This window comes from Drosophila rhopaloa, unplaced genomic scaffold, assembly GCF_018152115.1.
Source record: "Drosophila rhopaloa isolate 14029-0021.01 unplaced genomic scaffold, ASM1815211v1 contig_3, whole genome shotgun sequence".
Lineage (NCBI taxonomy): Eukaryota > Metazoa > Arthropoda > Insecta > Diptera > Drosophilidae > Drosophila > Drosophila rhopaloa.
The window spans coordinates 2208191-2227128 of record NW_025335123.1 but is presented as its reverse complement, the minus strand read 5'-3'; the positions used below and the strand labels follow the sequence as shown (position 1 = coordinate 2227128).

The 18938-nt window shown below is 38.5% G+C and overlaps 1 protein-coding gene across 1 annotated transcript in view; it reads right to left on the bottom strand.

The window, feature by feature from the left end:
- The window catches only part of LOC108048306 (acetylcholine receptor subunit alpha-like), a 124648-nt gene that overhangs the window by 36524 nt on the left and 69186 nt on the right, over nt 1-18938 (bottom strand). Inside the window, 2 exon segments of the mRNA XM_044461092.1 lie at nt 4136-4316; nt 5079-5373. Of these exon segments, the coding sequence (XP_044317027.1) occupies nt 4136-4316; nt 5079-5373 (476 nt within the window).

Genomic DNA, 18938 nt, shown 5'->3' with positions numbered 1-18938 from the left:
TTCCGCTATCGGAAGCAGTACATTTTTTCAACTCAAGCGCGACCTGGTCGGCGATTTTATGACCTGGCTAATGCAGCTTAGTAGATGCATGTGGTTAACCCGTCTCTGCCTTTTTTCCGCCTGAATGGAGGCCTAAGGGGAGGGAAGGGGAAGGGAATGGAGAAAGCTGGCTTAGGGGTCCACCTAATACCGGTTCATTATTAGCTGGCAAGGATCCAACCGCAGGACGAAGCCACAGAGCATCCATCGGCGTTCTCCATTCGTTTCTGTCCATCCACTCAAAGAAATTGTACTTAAAATGGACTTTAAAGGAAAACATTTTGCCTTTGGGAAAATAATTTCAGGGTTTAACAAATTATCTGTCTATTCAGCCATATTTATTATCAAAATATAAACCATTTATCAGGTGAAAGTGTTAGTGGGAATATGATTTTAACACTCAGTAAATAAAGGGATTTTATTGTTATTTCTTTATAAGAATGTCAGGGCAGTAAGCACATAATGCGATGGTAAAACAAGAAAGGAAAGCTAACTTCGGGCGGAGCCGAAGTTTATATACCCTTGCAGAATACTCTGTAAATTATATTCTCCAAAATTATTGATATGATGCATTCTTAATACTCATAAAAAATCCCAACTTCCTAACTTTAAAAACACCAAAGTTATGGCATTTCCAATCGTTCAGTTATATGACAGCTATAGGATATAGTCGGCCGATCCTTATGAAATATGGTAGATCGGATTGATTGGCCAAATATAAAACCCATAGGAAATCCCAGCTTCCTAACTTTACAAACACCAAAGTTATGGCATTTCCGATCGTTCAGTTATATGGCAGCTATAGGATATAGTCGGCCGATCCTTATGAAATTTGGTAGGTCGGATTGATTGGCCAAATATAAAACCCATAGTAAATCCCAGCTTCCTAACTTTACAAACACCAAAGTTATGGCATTTCCGATCAATCAGTTATATGGCAGCTATAGGATATAGTCGGCCGATCCTTATGAAATTTGGTAGGTCGGATTGATTGGCCAAATATAAAACCCATAGAAAATTTCAACTTCCTAACTTTACAAACACCAAAGTTATGGCATTTCCGATCAATCAGTTATATGGCAGCTATAGGATATAGTCAGCCGATCCTTATGAAATTTGGTAGGTCGGATTGATTGGCCAAATATAAAACCCATAGAAAATTTCAACTTCCTAACTTTACAAACACCAAAGTTATGGCATTTCCGATCAATCAGTTATATGACAGCTATAGGATATAGTCGGCCGATCCTTATGAAATATGGTAGATCGGATTTATTGGCCAAATATAAAACCCATAGGAAATCCCAGCTTCCTAACTTTACAAACACCAAAGTTATGGCATTTCCGATCGTTCAGTTATATGGCAGCTATAGGATATAGTCGGCCGATCCTTATGAAATTTGGTAGGTCGGATTGATTGGCCAAATATAAAACCCATAGTAAATCCCAGCTTCCTAACTTTACAAACACCAAAGTTATGGCATTTCCGATCAATCAGTTATATGGCAGCTATAGGATATAGTCGGCCGATCCTTATGAAATTTGGTAGGTCGGATTGATTGGCCAAATATAAAACCCATAGAAAATTTCAACTTCCTAACTTTACAAACACCAAAGTTATGGCATTTCCGATCAATCAGTTATATGGCAGCTATAGGATATAGTCGGCCGATCCTTATGAAATTTGGTAGGTCGGATTGATTGGCCAAATATAAAACCCATAGAAAATTTCAACTTCCTAACTTTACAAACACCAAAGTTATGGCATTTCCGATCAATCAGTTATATGACAGCTATAGGATATAGTCGGCCGATCCTTATGAAATATGGTAGATCGGATTTATTGGCCAAATATAAAACCCATAGGAAATCCCAGCTTCCTAACTTTACAAACACCAAAGTTATGGCATTTCCGATCGTTCAGTTATATGGCAGCTATAGGATATAGTCGGCCGATCCTTATGAAATTTGGTAGGTCGGATTGATTGGCCAAATATAAAACCCATAGTAAATCCCAGCTTCCTAACTTTACAAACACCAAAGTTATGGCATTTCCGATCAATCAGTTATATGGCAGCTATAGGATATAGTCGGCCGATCCTTATGAAATTTGGTAGGTCGGATTGATTGGCCAAATATAAAACCCATAGAAAATTTCAACTTCCTAACTTTACAAACACCAAAGTTATGGCATTTCCGATCAATCAGTTATATGGCAGCTATAGGATATAGTCGGCCGATCCTTATGAAATTTGGTAGGTCGGATTGATTGGCCAAATATAAAACCCATAGAAAATTTCAACTTCCTAACTTTACAAACACCAAAGTTATGGCATTTCCGATCAATCAGTTATATGGCAGCTATAGGATATAGTCGGCCGATCCCGGCCGTTCCGACATATATACTGCGTGCAAAGGAAAGAAGGGTGTGTGCAAAGTTTCAACTCGATAGCTTTAAAACTGAGAGACTAGTTTGCGTAGAAACAGACAGACGGACAGACGGACAGACGGACAGACGGACAGACGGACAGACGGACAGACGGACAGACGGACAGACGGACAGACGGACATGGCTATATCAACTCAGGAGGTGATCCTGATCAAGAATATATATACTTTATAGGGTCGGAGATGTCTCCTTCACTGCGTTGCACACTTTTGACCAAAATTATAATACCCTCTGCAAGGGTATAATGAGTTCTTAAACTGAATTTCGTATTTCTTCGGGTGCATGTTTGCAGTTGAGAATTTGAGTGCGGTGCAGGGTATTTTACGAGGTTACGCGCCCATCCAACCGCTAGTCGTCGACATTTGTCGGCCAGGTGTCAGGCTGCCCCAGTGTCCTGCGTCCTGTGTCCTGTGTCCTGTGTCCCGGGTCCTCTGCCCCGAATTCCGGGTCCTGGCCCACTGGCCAAAACCACTGGAGACGTTTTTATGAAGCCTCCCTGTGGCCGACTGTCTGTCCCTCTGTCTATTCCAAAACCATTTGCCTGCCGACTCTCCTTCTTTGTTGCCGTGTGTTTTGTGGCCATAAAACGTGAGAAATTCCATGCCAGTATTCCAAAAAGGAATTATGACCGTATTTCGGTTTATGACCACTAAACCGGGCTCAGAGACACCCAAACGGAGCGCCAGGTGAGCAATTTGTAAATGTGTAAATGAGATAGTCACTGGGGAGTGGCGGGGGAGGGGGGGGGGAAAGGGGAAAGGGGAAAGGGGAAAGGGGGAACGGGGCTGAGATAAGGAGTTTTGGGCCACTGGCACATCCTTTAATGGCAACAACATATCTGCCTGATGTACAGTTTGTCCTGCTCCGACTCGAACACTTGCCACAGATTTATAAACCAATTAGCCAAAGGCCAGACGGCCGAGAAACTTTCATTTGTGTGGTTTAAATTGGATCACGTGTGGGCCGCGGGGATGCGGGGAAGCGGAGAAGCGGGGGACAAGTTTTCAAGGAGCCGCCAGCCAAATTTGCGGTCCACATAAAAGGGACATCAAAGATTTGTTTCCAAATGGTAAATTGAAATCTTGTTTACCGGCAATCCCATTGTATTCTGGTCTTAGAAATGAAATGAGTTTTTGTTGTGCAGAAAATTGGTAAGCTATATATATTTGGTCAAATGTGGTTCTTTCAAATTATCTAAACTTTGTTTTAATTATAAGAAACTACTGTTTCTGTTTTTCATAGGGGTGTCTTACAATAAATTTTAAAGTTGTGTTAAAGAATGGAAGAATATATTTCAAATTCAGAAGTCCGTTGGAATAGTTTCAAAGGACAAAGTTAAGTTTTTCACTGCATACTTTTAGACGCTTTTTAAAGTGATTTTAAAATGTATGTGATTTCTGTGTCACCCCTCTAGAATTGTATTTTCATTACTATAGTTAAAATACAATTGGGGACTATATTTTATATACAATAAAGTAAAATAATTCAAGAATTCGAAAAATTTAACGTAAATTTGGCCTGAGACAAACTCAATTATTTATTTGATTAAAATTAAGTTAACTAAAAACCGTTGGATAAACAGTAAGTGTGCCTTAAAACTATTTTTTAGCGTCTTGTAAAATTACAGATAACATATTTTGGACCCACCTGAAAGCCGTCGTAGGTCCAGCTGCCGAACTTCATGACGCAGGTCTGCTCGTCGAAGGGGAAGTACTCCACGTCGATCTCGCAGGAGCTCTTGTAAATGGCCGGCGGTCGCCACTCGACGCGTCCCGTGTAATTCAGCGTGGCCTTGGTGGCCAGCGTCACCTCGAAGTTGCCGTCGGCGCTGGAAAATTAATCAGTATAAAATGGGGTTGGTACTTCACAAGATTCATAATTCAATCACTTATAAATTGCAAGGACATCAGGTAACTCTTTTGCCATAAAAGTTGCCCCGAAAGGCTTTTCTACTTGGTTTTCAGCATGGACACAAATTAATATCGGATACAAAAAATTAAGCTTAAATCCACTTTATATTCTTAAATTATAATAATACAAATATTTTCCGAACTGAGGGCTCATTGAAGCTCACTTGAATTCTTTATTGAATTTCAATTTAAAAGCCCTTATTAATTGATTACATTTTCATATATATATAACTGTAATAAAAATTAAATAATGTATATAGATAATAAGCCATTGACTATGTTAAATTCAATTTCTTAATGACATAAAAAAAAAATTTGGTGTGGTAAAATTTTTTGTGTGTTAATAAATTTAAATCAAATAATTAAATAGTGCCCAATAACTTTTTTCGACCATGTCACTAAGGAACCACACTCTAACGGACTAGGCCAAATTTATTATATATAAAATATTCCAAATCAATGATAATAACATATTTAAATACTGTCGAAGAACTTTTTTCGACCATGTTTCTACAGAACTCCACTAATTCGGACTGGGCCATATGTATTACATATAAAGTATCCCAAATCGAGTTCGATGGTTTTCGAGATCTCGACGTTTATACAGACAGACAGACATGTCCTTTAATCTACGATTAATCGATGGCAAATTTGAGCGATTCTATTCGATCGGGACTCACTTGTTATAGAGGACGATATCCGGACGCCAGATGTGATCGGAGGGGACGTGGAGCATCTCGACGCCGCCGTACTCCTTGGGCTCCCACTTGAGCTTGTAGTCGTACCAGGACTGCTCCACCCACAGGTTGGTGGTCATGATCTGGTTCTTCAGGTTGACATCGATCAGTTGCGACAGCTTCAGCTTGATGCGCACGGTGAGGGCGTCCGTCACATTGACCACCGGGCGGACCAGTTTGTTGTAGTTGCTCAGCAAATCGTCGTACAATCGCTTCGCATCCGGATTCGCTGTGCTGCCTGCGGAGTGGAAATGCGGATAAGGTCTCAAACAATGGATAAACGATGTGAAAGTGGGTCATCAAATGTGGGCATGGGAGTGGCCAGTGGGGGAGGTATAGGGGATATGTTTTGAAAACTTTCTCGATTGAAGCTCAAATCGCCCAGGGCCGTTCGGTGTGGTCAAGTTTATTAAACGCTCTCGATTGCCACACTTTATTTGTGTACTATGTTTACACTCATCCCAGATACTCGAAAAATTTAGATAAACTTCATGGCCATTATATTTTTGAGGACTGAGAAAAGTTTCAAGGCGATTTGACCACGCCTGCTTTTATATTCCCATGAATAACCAACATGTCGGATGAGTAATATATTGTTAATTTCTAATATTGCTTACATTGAATCGTTTATTGTTCTTATTACTTTTTTGTTAAGCTTCTACTACTTAAACGATTTTATTTATACAATTTTCATAATGTTACTGTAAATTCGGAGACCGAATAAGTATGTTTTAGTCAACATATTTTGGCCTATATTTGAGGATAGTTACAAGAATAATTTGCCAAGAGCTAATAGAAACTACGACTCAAATTGCCCGAGATCCATTCCAGCTCCTCTGTCATTCAAAGCGCATTTAAGTGGAGTCCTGCAACTAAATTGATTAAGGAGAAATGGGTATCTGGCTACATCCTGGACACGTCTGTGGCGTAAATGTGCGAAAATTGCAGGTGCCCCTTAATGATGCAGGAAATGAGTTAATGCGCCGTCAATGCCAGCGACACCAGCAACAGCAACACCAGCAACAACAGCAACAACCAGCAAAGAGCAAATGGGCAAAGGGCTGTCAGGACAACAGGACCATGGACAGGGAACAGGGGGGATAAGGGGGAGGGGGAGAGGAAGAGAGGGTATGGGGGAGAGGGGGCAGTAGGACTCGCCGAGCGACAGCATTCAGCCAGGCGGGTGGCCAATGGCTCAGTCAAGCGTTCGCCTCCATTGTTGTTGCTTCTCCGCTCCGCTCCACTAAGTCCGACCACTACACTGGAAAAAACTACAGCAGGCCAGCAGACAACACTTCCAAAATAAAGCATTTTTTTAAACTTATTAGTTCCCGTATTTTTCCCAAGTAACTTAAATGTACTTAAACATTTTTTTACCAGTCTTACAAATCATTCATTCATTTATTATAACCTCTTAAGCATTCGAGTTCTGTTTATCTTCTTAATTCATTCATTATGTCAAAAGTTATAATCCATGAACAAAATATATAATTATTTTAACTAATTAAAATCATTGTTTAGAGAAGAAATCAAAAAATGTAAGTTACGAAAAATATACCTAATATCATATTATTTAAATTTCTGTTAACTTGTTGTTTTATGAATAAAAATGTATTCTATACCAGCGAAATTTTTGAGACTGAAATTTTGTGAAAGACCTAATAATAAGCTATAATGATTGTGTACTTTTTCCATTTGGTAAATAGTTTCAATGCCTGAAGTACTAAAGTGTGATTTCGCATTGTCCCTGCCGAATTCTTGCAGTGTAGCTTGACATGCAAAGCAAAGCGAGTAGCATCAGAAACAGAGCCTGATTGGCATCCTCGCCTGGGGGCGACAGCCATCCGCCCGCGGGGTTGGCTTAGCCCGGCTCGGATCGGCACTAGTCTGCATCTGATTTGGAATCGGAATGAAAGCGAGCTGGAGGCGATGGAAATGCGAAGGACGAAGGACGAAGGACGTAGGCGGAGGACTGAGGACTGAGGACTGAGGGCAGCTGTAAAATGTCGCCAATGTCATTATGCGAGGCTTGCGCTAATCAGCTTATCATTACTATATAACATGGGGCATAAAAATGCCTGTCGCTGGGTTCTAAGCGCATTAAAATAGTTGCCGGGCCCCGGATCGAAATGGAGATGTAGTCCAAAGTCGCAGACAAAGCGAAAATAAATCAATTAAGAGATTTCCCATCCGCATTATCCACTCTGCATGCTGTTTGCGCCCATACATGTGTGTTCTTATTTTGTTTTCTTTTTTTTTTCGGGGCCACCAAAGCCAAGGTCCTGGCCGGAAAGCTAATTAGCAGAGCGACCCAGTCAGACTGGACCGGGGGCGGGGGGCGTGGCTATCGGCATATATCATTAATTTAATGTCCCGCACATTAATTGACTTTGTCGTAGGAGGGAGACACGATGGGCAGCACAATGACCATAATGCGAGCATATATAATGTTGTATGTCCCACGGGAATCGGAGTATCAGGGTAGGGGGTAAGGGGGGAATGGGGTAGGGGGAATGGGGAATGGGGGTATGGGGACATTGGGGATCGAACAATGTTAATGGCATTGGCTAATCCCGAATGGTTGTGCTGCCAGGACGGCGTCATTGCGTCCAATTTTAGGGTTTAGGTGCAACTAATTTCGGTCAGTTGACAACAAACAAATAAATATAAATTATCAATTTAATCAGTGATGCCTTAATTGAACAACGGCTAATATGGAATTCATAATGGGGAAATAATGGCATCGCCATTCACAAAATAACTAAACTAAAGCAACTTTGTCTAAGCCAATACAAGAAATGCTAAATAAGTTATATTTATTTTTTTTAAGTTCTAGCAATTTAAGCAGTAGTTTAAAAAATATATATAAAATACATTTTGTTTTATGTATATTAATACGCATTCCTGTTTCTATTCAACTATTATTGTACTACAAGTTTTACTTAAATATTGATACTCGATTCAGATGAGTTTTGCAATGTTTCCCCTTTAATTAATAGTTTTTTTAGATAAATGGTTTATGGAAGACTTAAAGCATTATCTTAAGAAGTTGGCCACTGTTTATTGGGATGACAAATCTAATTTATTTATTACTTAGTAAACAAAAGTAGGCACAACAGCTAGGACTATCCCAACCCTTTCGTAATATCTTTAACTAGCATTGACCTACCCCATTTTGGGACAACCCAGCACCAGTGACATTACCATCTGGTGTACTCACTTTTGGCCACATTTTGCGGTTGGCCTAAACATCTTAAACGAGCCTTAAGGCCGTTAGACGGCGTCGAGTAATTTGAGCAGCACATGGCTGCTGGATTCTCGATTCTAGATGGTGGAAGCTAAATTCCGAGTACACTCATAAAAAAATCTACCCTAATATTAGAAATTCGCTAAAAATAAATAAAATCACTTATAAATATTTATGTTTTTAAACTGTTTTTTTTATAAGCTAAAGTATATATTTAAAGCAATACTTTGTACTTGTACTTATATATATCCTGATAAAATATTATTAAATATGTATATATGATATATAAGTCGTAAACAATACTTGACAAAAAACATGTCACCGATACTTAAGTTATAATTATATTAAAAAAAAAAACAATTTTTAAATGTAATTAGACAAGAGTTTTAGGAATTTTTCAAACTTTGGAGTAATTTTTACATGAGTGCACACTCGTTCCATTCACTTGGCAAGGTGTGAGACTTTTATGCGACACTGTGTGTGTGTGTGCGGGTGTGGCTGTGTGTGTGCCACACTCATACATATAGATTGTGGCTCGCGTGGGAAACGTTAAGTTAAACGGACCTTTGCGGCGACCGCTTTTGTTGGGCTCGACTTGGGCCTGTCATACGCGGCGTATGCTTTATATTGCCCGGACATGTGTGTGTCGTCCATTCGACTGTGTGGGTGTTAATCGACTGTCGGTGTGTGCGTCTCTGTGTGTGTGAGTGACAATCACATTAAGGTAGCCAAAAAAGCACATTTTATGATTGCTTTGCGTGTTTTCCCCCACCACACCCCGCACTTGTAAATGTGTTTATTGTCAAAAGCACACACAAAAATGAACACACATAAACAAGTGTTCATGGCTATGTATACACTGCCCGATGGCATTTAGTCTTTTGGTGCGAACATATCTACTTTATTTTATTTTACTTATTTTACAAATTTTAACTATTCCTTTATTTCACTTTCAAAATTTAAGTTTTAATTGTAGTGAAAAATCAAATATACATTTGAAGGTTTCTTCTAAATAACATTAATAAGTATGTTAAGTAAAAAGAAATTATTAGATTTAATAGTTTAATTAAATTGTATTTACTTAGCTATAGAATATAAATGTGGAAATTAATCTCTTAGTTTCTTTTTCATTTCTATTTCGCTCACGTTTATATACTAATTTTCAAAATGTTTCCCCAGTGCAGACATGTGTAAATGAATTTGTTTTGTATTCTGACAGTCGTGTTTTCTTTCCAAAAATATAAAATTAAAGTTCTTTGGTTGTTTGACGTTTCGCTCTGCAGTTAATTGATAAGGCCAAGGGCAATTAAATTCCAAATTCGAAAGGGTTGACTTCATTTAGAATACTATGTGCAAATTGGTCTCAAATTCAGAACAGGAACCGAAACGGGAACGGGAATCAGAGTCTCCAAACTAAGCTCGACTTCTAATTAAAGCCAAATGCAATTTTCCTGTACTTTCCTGTATTTGCCCCTTTGTTTTCGCATTTCCACCCTGTTTTCAACTCCTAAATAATTATTTCTGGCTTTGTTCTATGCCATGGTGTTGTTTTAACACTGGCCCACACACCCATTTGGGGTTTTCCAAATGTGCCATGAGCTTCTGATTAGTTTACTCCCGACCGACCCTTTTCTTCCTGCCATTCCTGCGGCGACAACGTTAATGAATAAGCGAGTACACGGACAGTGCGTTTCGCATCTGTATGTCCGCTGTAAGCAAATCCCCAAATGAGTTGGCCAACAAAGTGAGAATTGCTGCAAGTTTGTTGTAATTTGCAGAGAACAACGCACTAAAACGAAACGTAGAGTTATTGTAAGATATATGTATATTTCTTCCATTTCAACGTATTTTAAGCGCATTAGTCACAAATAAATTTACAAATTAATTCACTTATATCAAACCATTTTTAAGTTCATAATATTAATTGTTATAAAATCTTCCTTCCTTACTTGACATCTATTATTAATTAATTATACCCTCGCAGAGGGTATTATAATTTTGGTCAAAAGTGTGCAACGCAGTGAAGGAGACATCTCCGACCCTATAAAGTATATATATTCTTGATCGGGATCGCCTCCTGAGTTGATATAAGCATGTCAGTACTAATTATCTGAGAAAAAGTCCCTTCAAACAAAGTGTGGTTTAATGTGCCAAATTAATTGATTGGTTGATTTGCTTGATTTCTATAAATCTCTTCCGAATCGGTGGTGGTGTCGGTAGAGTTATCACACACCAGTGTATCCATCAGTCGGGATATCAGTGTGCCCATCAGTGGAGGAACCGGTGAAGCTATTAGTGGAGCTGCTGTCGGTGGTGCTGTCAATCAAATTTTTCTTATAGCTGAAGTCGAAAATTACGCGTGAGAGATATCGTCCGCGAGGACCACGTAGATCGACAATACTGAACTCGTCTACGGCACCCTCAATTGGATCTAAAACAGTCTCTACAAATTCCTCAGCTGCTTCTTTAACAACTTTAACGCCACTAGACAATGAACCGCCGCGTCCTCCGCGTCCTCCAAGTTGTGCGCCACTTTCTTGGATCACGCCCACTGCCACAAGGCCCAGAAGGGTAATTGCAATGTAGGCACGCATTCTCAGACTTTGGCTCCAATCGAAACTGATGTCGATTCAGTCTACGCCAATCCCCTTTTATACCCAAAAACTCAAAACATCACCAAAATGCAGAATCTCCGAGGAATGGAGAATCGGTAGATTGGGGCTGTCGAACTCAACCCGAATTGTTCGCCTCTAATTATTCGTTACATGTTGTTTTTATCCATCGTTTGGCAACAGCTGGCCCATGTTTGAATAAAATCTATTGTATCTATCTTAAATGTTTGAGTTTGAAATGACTGTGGGACTAAAAGGGAGATTTGCTGACATCTGCGTCTATTTTGGAAATAATTAATAATTTACCTTTATGGAAAAATAAGAAAAAACAAGAAAGGAAAGCTAACTTCGGGCGGAGCCGAAGTTTATATACCCTTGCAGAATACTCTGTAAATTATATTCTCCAAAATTATTGATATGATGCATTCTTAATACTCATAAAAAATCCCAACTTCCTAACTTTAAAAACACCAAAGTTATGGCATTTCCAATCGTTCAGTTATATGACAGCTATAGGATATAGTCGGCCGATCCTTATGAAATATGGTAGATCGGATTGATTGGCCAAATATAAAACCCATAGGAAATCCCAGCTTCCTAACTTTACAAACACCAAAGTTATGGCATTTCCGATCGTTCAGTTATATGGCAGCTATAGGATATAGTCGGCCGATCCTTATGAAATTTGGTAGGTCGGATTGATTGGCCAAATATAAAACCCATAGTAAATCCCAGCTTCCTAACTTTACAAACACCAAAGTTATGGCATTTCCGATCAATCAGTTATATGGCAGCTATAGGATATAGTCGGCCGATCCTTATGAAATTTGGTAGGTCGGATTGATTGGCCAAATATAAAACCCATAGAAAATTTCAACTTCCTAACTTTACAAACACCAAAGTTATGGCATTTCCGATCAATCAGTTATATGGCAGCTATAGGATATAGTCGGCCGATCCTTATGAAATTTGGTAGGTCGGATTGATTGGCCAAATATAAAACCCATAGAAAATTTCAACTTCCTAACTTTACAAACACCAAAGTTATGGCATTTCCGATCAATCAGTTATATGACAGCTATAGGATATAGTCGGCCGATCCTTATGAAATATGGTAGATCGGATTTATTGGCCAAATATAAAACCCATAGGAAATCCCAGCTTCCTAACTTTACAAACACCAAAGTTATGGCATTTCCGATCGTTCAGTTATATGGCAGCTATAGGATATAGTCGGCCGATCCTTATGAAATTTGGTAGGTCGGATTGATTGGCCAAATATAAAACCCATAGTAAATCCCAGCTTCCTAACTTTACAAACACCAAAGTTATGGCATTTCCGATCAATCAGTTATATGGCAGCTATAGGATATAGTCGGCCGATCCTTATGAAATTTGGTAGGTCGGATTGATTGGCCAAATATAAAACCCATAGAAAATTTCAACTTCCTAACTTTACAAACACCAAAGTTATGGCATTTCCGATCAATCAGTTATATGGCAGCTATAGGATATAGTCGGCCGATCCTTATGAAATTTGGTAGGTCGGATTGATTGGCCAAATATAAAACCCATAGAAAATTTCAACTTCCTAACTTTACAAACACCAAAGTTATGGCATTTCCGATCAATCAGTTATATGACAGCTATAGGATATAGTCGGCCGATCCTTATGAAATATGGTAGATCGGATTTATTGGCCAAATATAAAACCCATAGGAAATCCCAGCTTCCTAACTTTACAAACACCAAAGTTATGGCATTTCCGATCGTTCAGTTATATGGCAGCTATAGGATATAGTCGGCCGATCCTTATGAAATTTGGTAGGTCGGATTGATTGGCCAAATATAAAACCCATAGTAAATCCCAGCTTCCTAACTTTACAAACACCAAAGTTATGGCATTTCCGATCAATCAGTTATATGGCAGCTATAGGATATAGTCGGCCGATCCTTATGAAATTTGGTAGGTCGGATTGATTGGCCAAATATAAAACCCATAGAAAATTTCAACTTCCTAACTTTACAAACACCAAAGTTATGGCATTTCCGATCAATCAGTTATATGGCAGCTATAGGATATAGTCGGCCGATCCTTATGAAATTTGGTAGGTCGGATTGATTGGCCAAATATAAAACCCATAGAAAATTTCAACTTCCTAACTTTACAAACACCAAAGTTATGGCATTTCCGATCAATCAGTTATATGGCAGCTATAGGATATAGTCGGCCGATCCCGGCCGTTCCGACATATATACTGCGTGCAAAGGAAAGAAGGGTGTGTGCAAAGTTTCAACTCGATAGCTTTAAAACTGAGAGACTAGTTTGCGTAGAAACAGACAGACGGACAGACGGACAGACGGACAGACGGACAGACGGACAGACGGACAGACGGACAGACGGACAGACGGACATGGCTATATCAACTCAGGAGGTGATCCTGATCAAGAATATATATACTTTATAGGGTCGGAGATGTCTCCTTCACTGCGTTGCACACTTTTGACCAAAATTATAATACCCTCTGCAAGGGTATAAAAACACCAAAGTTATGGCATTTCCAATCGTTCAGTTATATGACAGCTATAGGATATAGTCGGCCGATCCTTATGAAATATGGTAGATCGGATTGATTGGCCAAATATAAAACCCATAGGAAATCCCAGCTTCCTAACTTTACAAACACCAAAGTTATGGCATTTCCGATCGTTCAGTTATATGGCAGCTATAGGATATAGTCGGCCGATCCTTATGAAATTTGGTAGGTCGGATTGATTGGCCAAATATAAAACCCATAGTAAATCCCAGCTTCCTAACTTTACAAACACCAAAGTTATGGCATTTCCGATCAATCAGTTATATGGCAGCTATAGGATATAGTCGGCCGATCCTTATGAAATTTGGTAGGTCGGATTGATTGGCCAAATATAAAACCCATAGAAAATTTCAACTTCCTAACTTTACAAACACCAAAGTTATGGCATTTCCGATCAATCAGTTATATGGCAGCTATAGGATATAGTCGGCCGATCCTTATGAAATTTGGTAGGTCGGATTGATTGGCCAAATATAAAACCCATAGAAAATTTCAACTTCCTAACTTTACAAACACCAAAGTTATGGCATTTCCGATCAATCAGTTATATGACAGCTATAGGATATAGTCGGCCGATCCTTATGAAATATGGTAGATCGGATTTATTGGCCAAATATAAAACCCATAGGAAATCCCAGCTTCCTAACTTTACAAACACCAAAGTTATGGCATTTCCGATCGTTCAGTTATATGGCAGCTATAGGATATAGTCGGCCGATCCTTATGAAATTTGGTAGGTCGGATTGATTGGCCAAATATAAAACCCATAGTAAATCCCAGCTTCCTAACTTTACAAACACCAAAGTTATGGCATTTCCGATCAATCAGTTATATGGCAGCTATAGGATATAGTCGGCCGATCCTTATGAAATTTGGTAGGTCGGATTGATTGGCCAAATATAAAACCCATAGAAAATTTCAACTTCCTAACTTTACAAACACCAAAGTTATGGCATTTCCGATCAATCAGTTATATGGCAGCTATAGGATATAGTCGGCCGATCCTTATGAAATTTGGTAGGTCGGATTGATTGGCCAAATATAAAACCCATAGAAAATTTCAACTTCCTAACTTTACAAACACCAAAGTTATGGCATTTCCGATCAATCAGTTATATGACAGCTATAGGATATAGTCGGCCGATCCTTATGAAATATGGTAGATCGGATTTATTGGCCAAATATAAAACCCATAGGAAATCCCAGCTTCCTAACTTTACAAACACCAAAGTTATGGCATTTCCGATCGTTCAGTTATATGGCAGCTATAGGATATAGTCGGCCGATCCTTATGAAATTTGGTAGGTCGGATTGATTGGCCAAATATAAAACCCATAGTAAATCCCAGCTTCCTAACTTTACAAACACCAAAGTTATGGCATTTCCGATCAATCAGTTATATGGCAGCTATAGGATATAGTCGGCCGATCCTTATGAAATTTGGTAGGTCGGATTGATTGGCCAAATATAAAACCCATAGAAAATTTCAACTTCCTAACTTTACAAACACCAAAGTTATGGCATTTCCGATCAATCAGTTATATGGCAGCTATAGGATATAGTCGGCCGATCCTTATGAAATTTGGTAGGTCGGATTGATTGGCCAAATATAAAACCCATAGAAAATTTCAACTTCCTAACTTTACAAACACCAAAGTTATGGCATTTCCGATCAATCAGTTATATGGCAGCTATAGGATATAGTCGGCCGATCCCGGCCGTTCCGACATATATACTGCGTGCAAAGGAAAGAAGGGTGTGTGCAAAGTTTCAACTCGATAGCTTTAAAACTGAGAGACTAGTTTGCGTAGAAACAGACAGACGGACAGACGGACAGACGGACATGGCTATATCAACTCAGGAGGTGATCCTGATCAAGAATATATATACTTTATAGGGTCGGAGATGTCTCCTTCACTGCGTTGCACACTTTTGACCAAAATTATAATACCCTCTGCAAGGGTATAACAAGAAAGGAAAGCTAATTTCGGGCGGAGCCGATGTTGATATACCCTTGCAGAATATTCTGTAAATTATATTGGTTGGTCAAAAATAAAACCAATAAAAAATCCCAACTTCCTAACTTTAAAAACACCAAGGTTATGGCATTTCCAATCGTTCAGTTATATGGCAGCTATAGGATATAGTCGGCCGATCCTTATGGTAGGTCGGATTGATTGGCCAATAATAAAACCCATAGAAAATGCCAACTTCCTAGTTTCAAAAACACTTATATGGCAGCTATATGATATAGTCGCCCGATCCGGTCCGTTCCGACTTATATTATATTATATTTAATATTTTAAGAACGTTTAAAAATAGATATAAAAAATGTTCTGTTTTACTGTCAGTTTATTTCAGGAAAATAGCAGTACAATCTAGATATTTTACAAATATAGGAAACTTTTTTATGTCCTTGCAGAGGGTATTATAATTTTGGTCAAAAGTGTGCAACGCAGTGAAGGAGACATTTCCGACCCTATAAAGTATATATATTCTTGATCAGGATCGCGTCCGGAGTTGATATAAGCATGTCCGTCTGTCCGTCTGTCTGTTTCTACGCAAACTAGTCTCTCAGTTTTAAAGATATCGAATTGAAACTTTGCACACACCCTTTGTTCCTTTGCACGCAGTATAAAAGTCGGAACGGCCGGAATCGGCCAATCAATCCGACCTACCAAATTTCATAAGGATCGGCCGACTATATCCTACAACTGCCATATAGCTGAACGATTGGAAATGCCATAACTTTGGTGTTTTTAAAGTTAGAAATTTGGGATTTTTTATGAGTATTAAGAATGCATCATATGAATAATTTTGGAGAATATAATTTACAGAATATTCTGCAAGAATATATCAACTTCAGCTCCGTCCGAAGTTAACTTTCCTTTCTTGTTTTACTTCGCACTGTATGTCTTGCTAAATAGGCAGCCTCGAGGTAAAAGAACGGCCAAAGAGGAATATAATCAGAGCTAAGCGGAAACTTTTTAAAAGCTCGCAGGCGTTAGAAAGATCTATTGGAGTATGGGATAAATTAGATAGTTAAGATCTGGGCTTCTTTATATGCAGAGTTAGAAAGTTATCCTGACACTGGGTTTACTTTTAGGATAGACCAAGCGCACTACAATACCACTTAAGTATTTGTAACATTATCTTGGCTAGCGATCACATTTAATTACATAAATTAAAATCATAACCATTCAGTAATAATTTTCTGAGAAAAAGTCCATTCAAACAAAGAGTGGTTAAATGTGCCAAATTGATTATATTTTATTTATTTTGAATACCCATTTCTTGGTAATTTTGAAAGCTCTACAAATCGATGGTGGTGTCGGTAGAGTTATCAGTACATAACCGGGATATCAGTGCACCCATGACCATGACCACCAAGACTGCCAATATGTAAATCGTCTACGACATCGTCAATTACTTGTTTAACACCGTTAACGACAGTACCCAATAGACCACCATCGCATCCTCCAAGATCTACAAGTTCATCAAGTTCTCCAAGTTCTCCGTCACTTCCTTGGACCACGACCACTGCCACAAAGGCCAGAAGGGTTATTGCAATGTAGGCACGCATTCTCAGACTTTGGCTCCAATCGAAACTGATGTCGATTCAGTCTACGCCAAGCCCCTTTTATACCCAAAAACTCAAAACATCTCCATAATGCAACCGAATCCCACCCGAGAATCCCCGTGACGTCAGCTTCATCTGTGTGCTTAGCTGGAATCTCCGAAGAATGGAGAATCGCTAGATTGGGGGTGTCGAACTCAACCCGAATTGTTCGCCTCTAATTATTCGTTACATGTTGTTTTCATCCATCGTTTGGCAACAGCTGGCCCATGTTTGAATTAAATCTATTGTGTCTATTTTCATCTTAAATGTTTGAGTTTGAAATGACTGTGGGACTAAAGGGGATATTTGCTGACATCTGCGTCTATTTTGAAAATAATTAATAATTTACCTTTATGGAAAAACAAGAAAAAAAAGTATCCCAAATTTGTTAAATATCTAGATTGTACTGCTATTTTCATGAAATAAACTGTCAGTAAAACAGAAAATTTTTTATATAATTTTTATACCCGTTACTCGTAGAGTAAAAGGGTATATTATATTCGTGCAAAAGTATGTAACAGCTAGAAGGAAGCGTTTCCGACCCTATAAAGTATATATATTCTTGATCAGGATCACTAGCCGAGTCGATCTAGCCATGTCCGTCTGTCCGTCTGTCTGTCCGTCTGTCTGTCCGTCTGTCTGTCTGTCCGTATGAACGCTGAGATCTCGGAAACTATAAAAGCTAGAAGATTGGCATTTTGCATGTAGATTTTAGAAGTTCCTACGCAGCGCAAGTTTGTTTCAAAATGGTGCCACGCCCCCTTTAACGCCCACCATCGCTTATATACGATTTTAAAAATTTAAATATTTCGGAAAAGTAAAAATGCAGTCTTATTGTGTTTGTCAATACCTATCGAAATGTAGAAGAAATTTTTCAAATCGGACCATTCGTTAAAAAGTTATGCGTGATCAAAGTTTCTATCTCCATCTCCCTCGCACTCCCTTTACCTGAGTAACGGGTATCTGATAGTCGGGGCACCCGACTATAGCGTTCTCTCTTGTTTTAAGTAAAACAGAACATTTTTTATATCACTTTTTAACGTTCTTAAAATTTAGCAGAAACAAAACTACCAATGAATATGTAACTAATTAGTGGGAATACAAAGCTTTATACCCTTTTTAGAATGCAACCTGCAACATAGTTGCCTGTTCTTGCAACACGAGCTAATGTTCCAGTTCCACTCCAGTTCCGGTTCATTTATGCTGGGCTGGTGTTATAGCCACAGCGAATCCATCCAACCATTGTCACCGGATTCCAAAATGTATGCTAATTGGTGATCCCATTTAAAACCGGCAAAGCTACTTCATCCTCCCTTTACAGCATGACGCATGACTCCCAAATATGAAAGGCTTAGAGATTCATTGCTATTTTATAATTTTCATTTGATTTACAAATTCCAATTGCCCAAAACATATTATAAAAGCTGCTCAGGAAAATGTAATTTAATAATATATAATATATAATAATTATAATATTTAATATATAATAATTATAATAAACAATATAATAATATACATTTCATTTTAATTTAAGTGTCAGTATTGTTTGTTTTATATATGTATAGCATAACGTAATTAATTATTAAACGTATTAAAATAAATGAAATCAATACAAAATATAACTTTAAATAATAATCGGGATTTAACAACTGCAAGGTATAATCCAAGTGCAATTTTAACCGAATTATTTAATTTTCTCTTTTTTCCATATCAGTATTTGCTTAAATG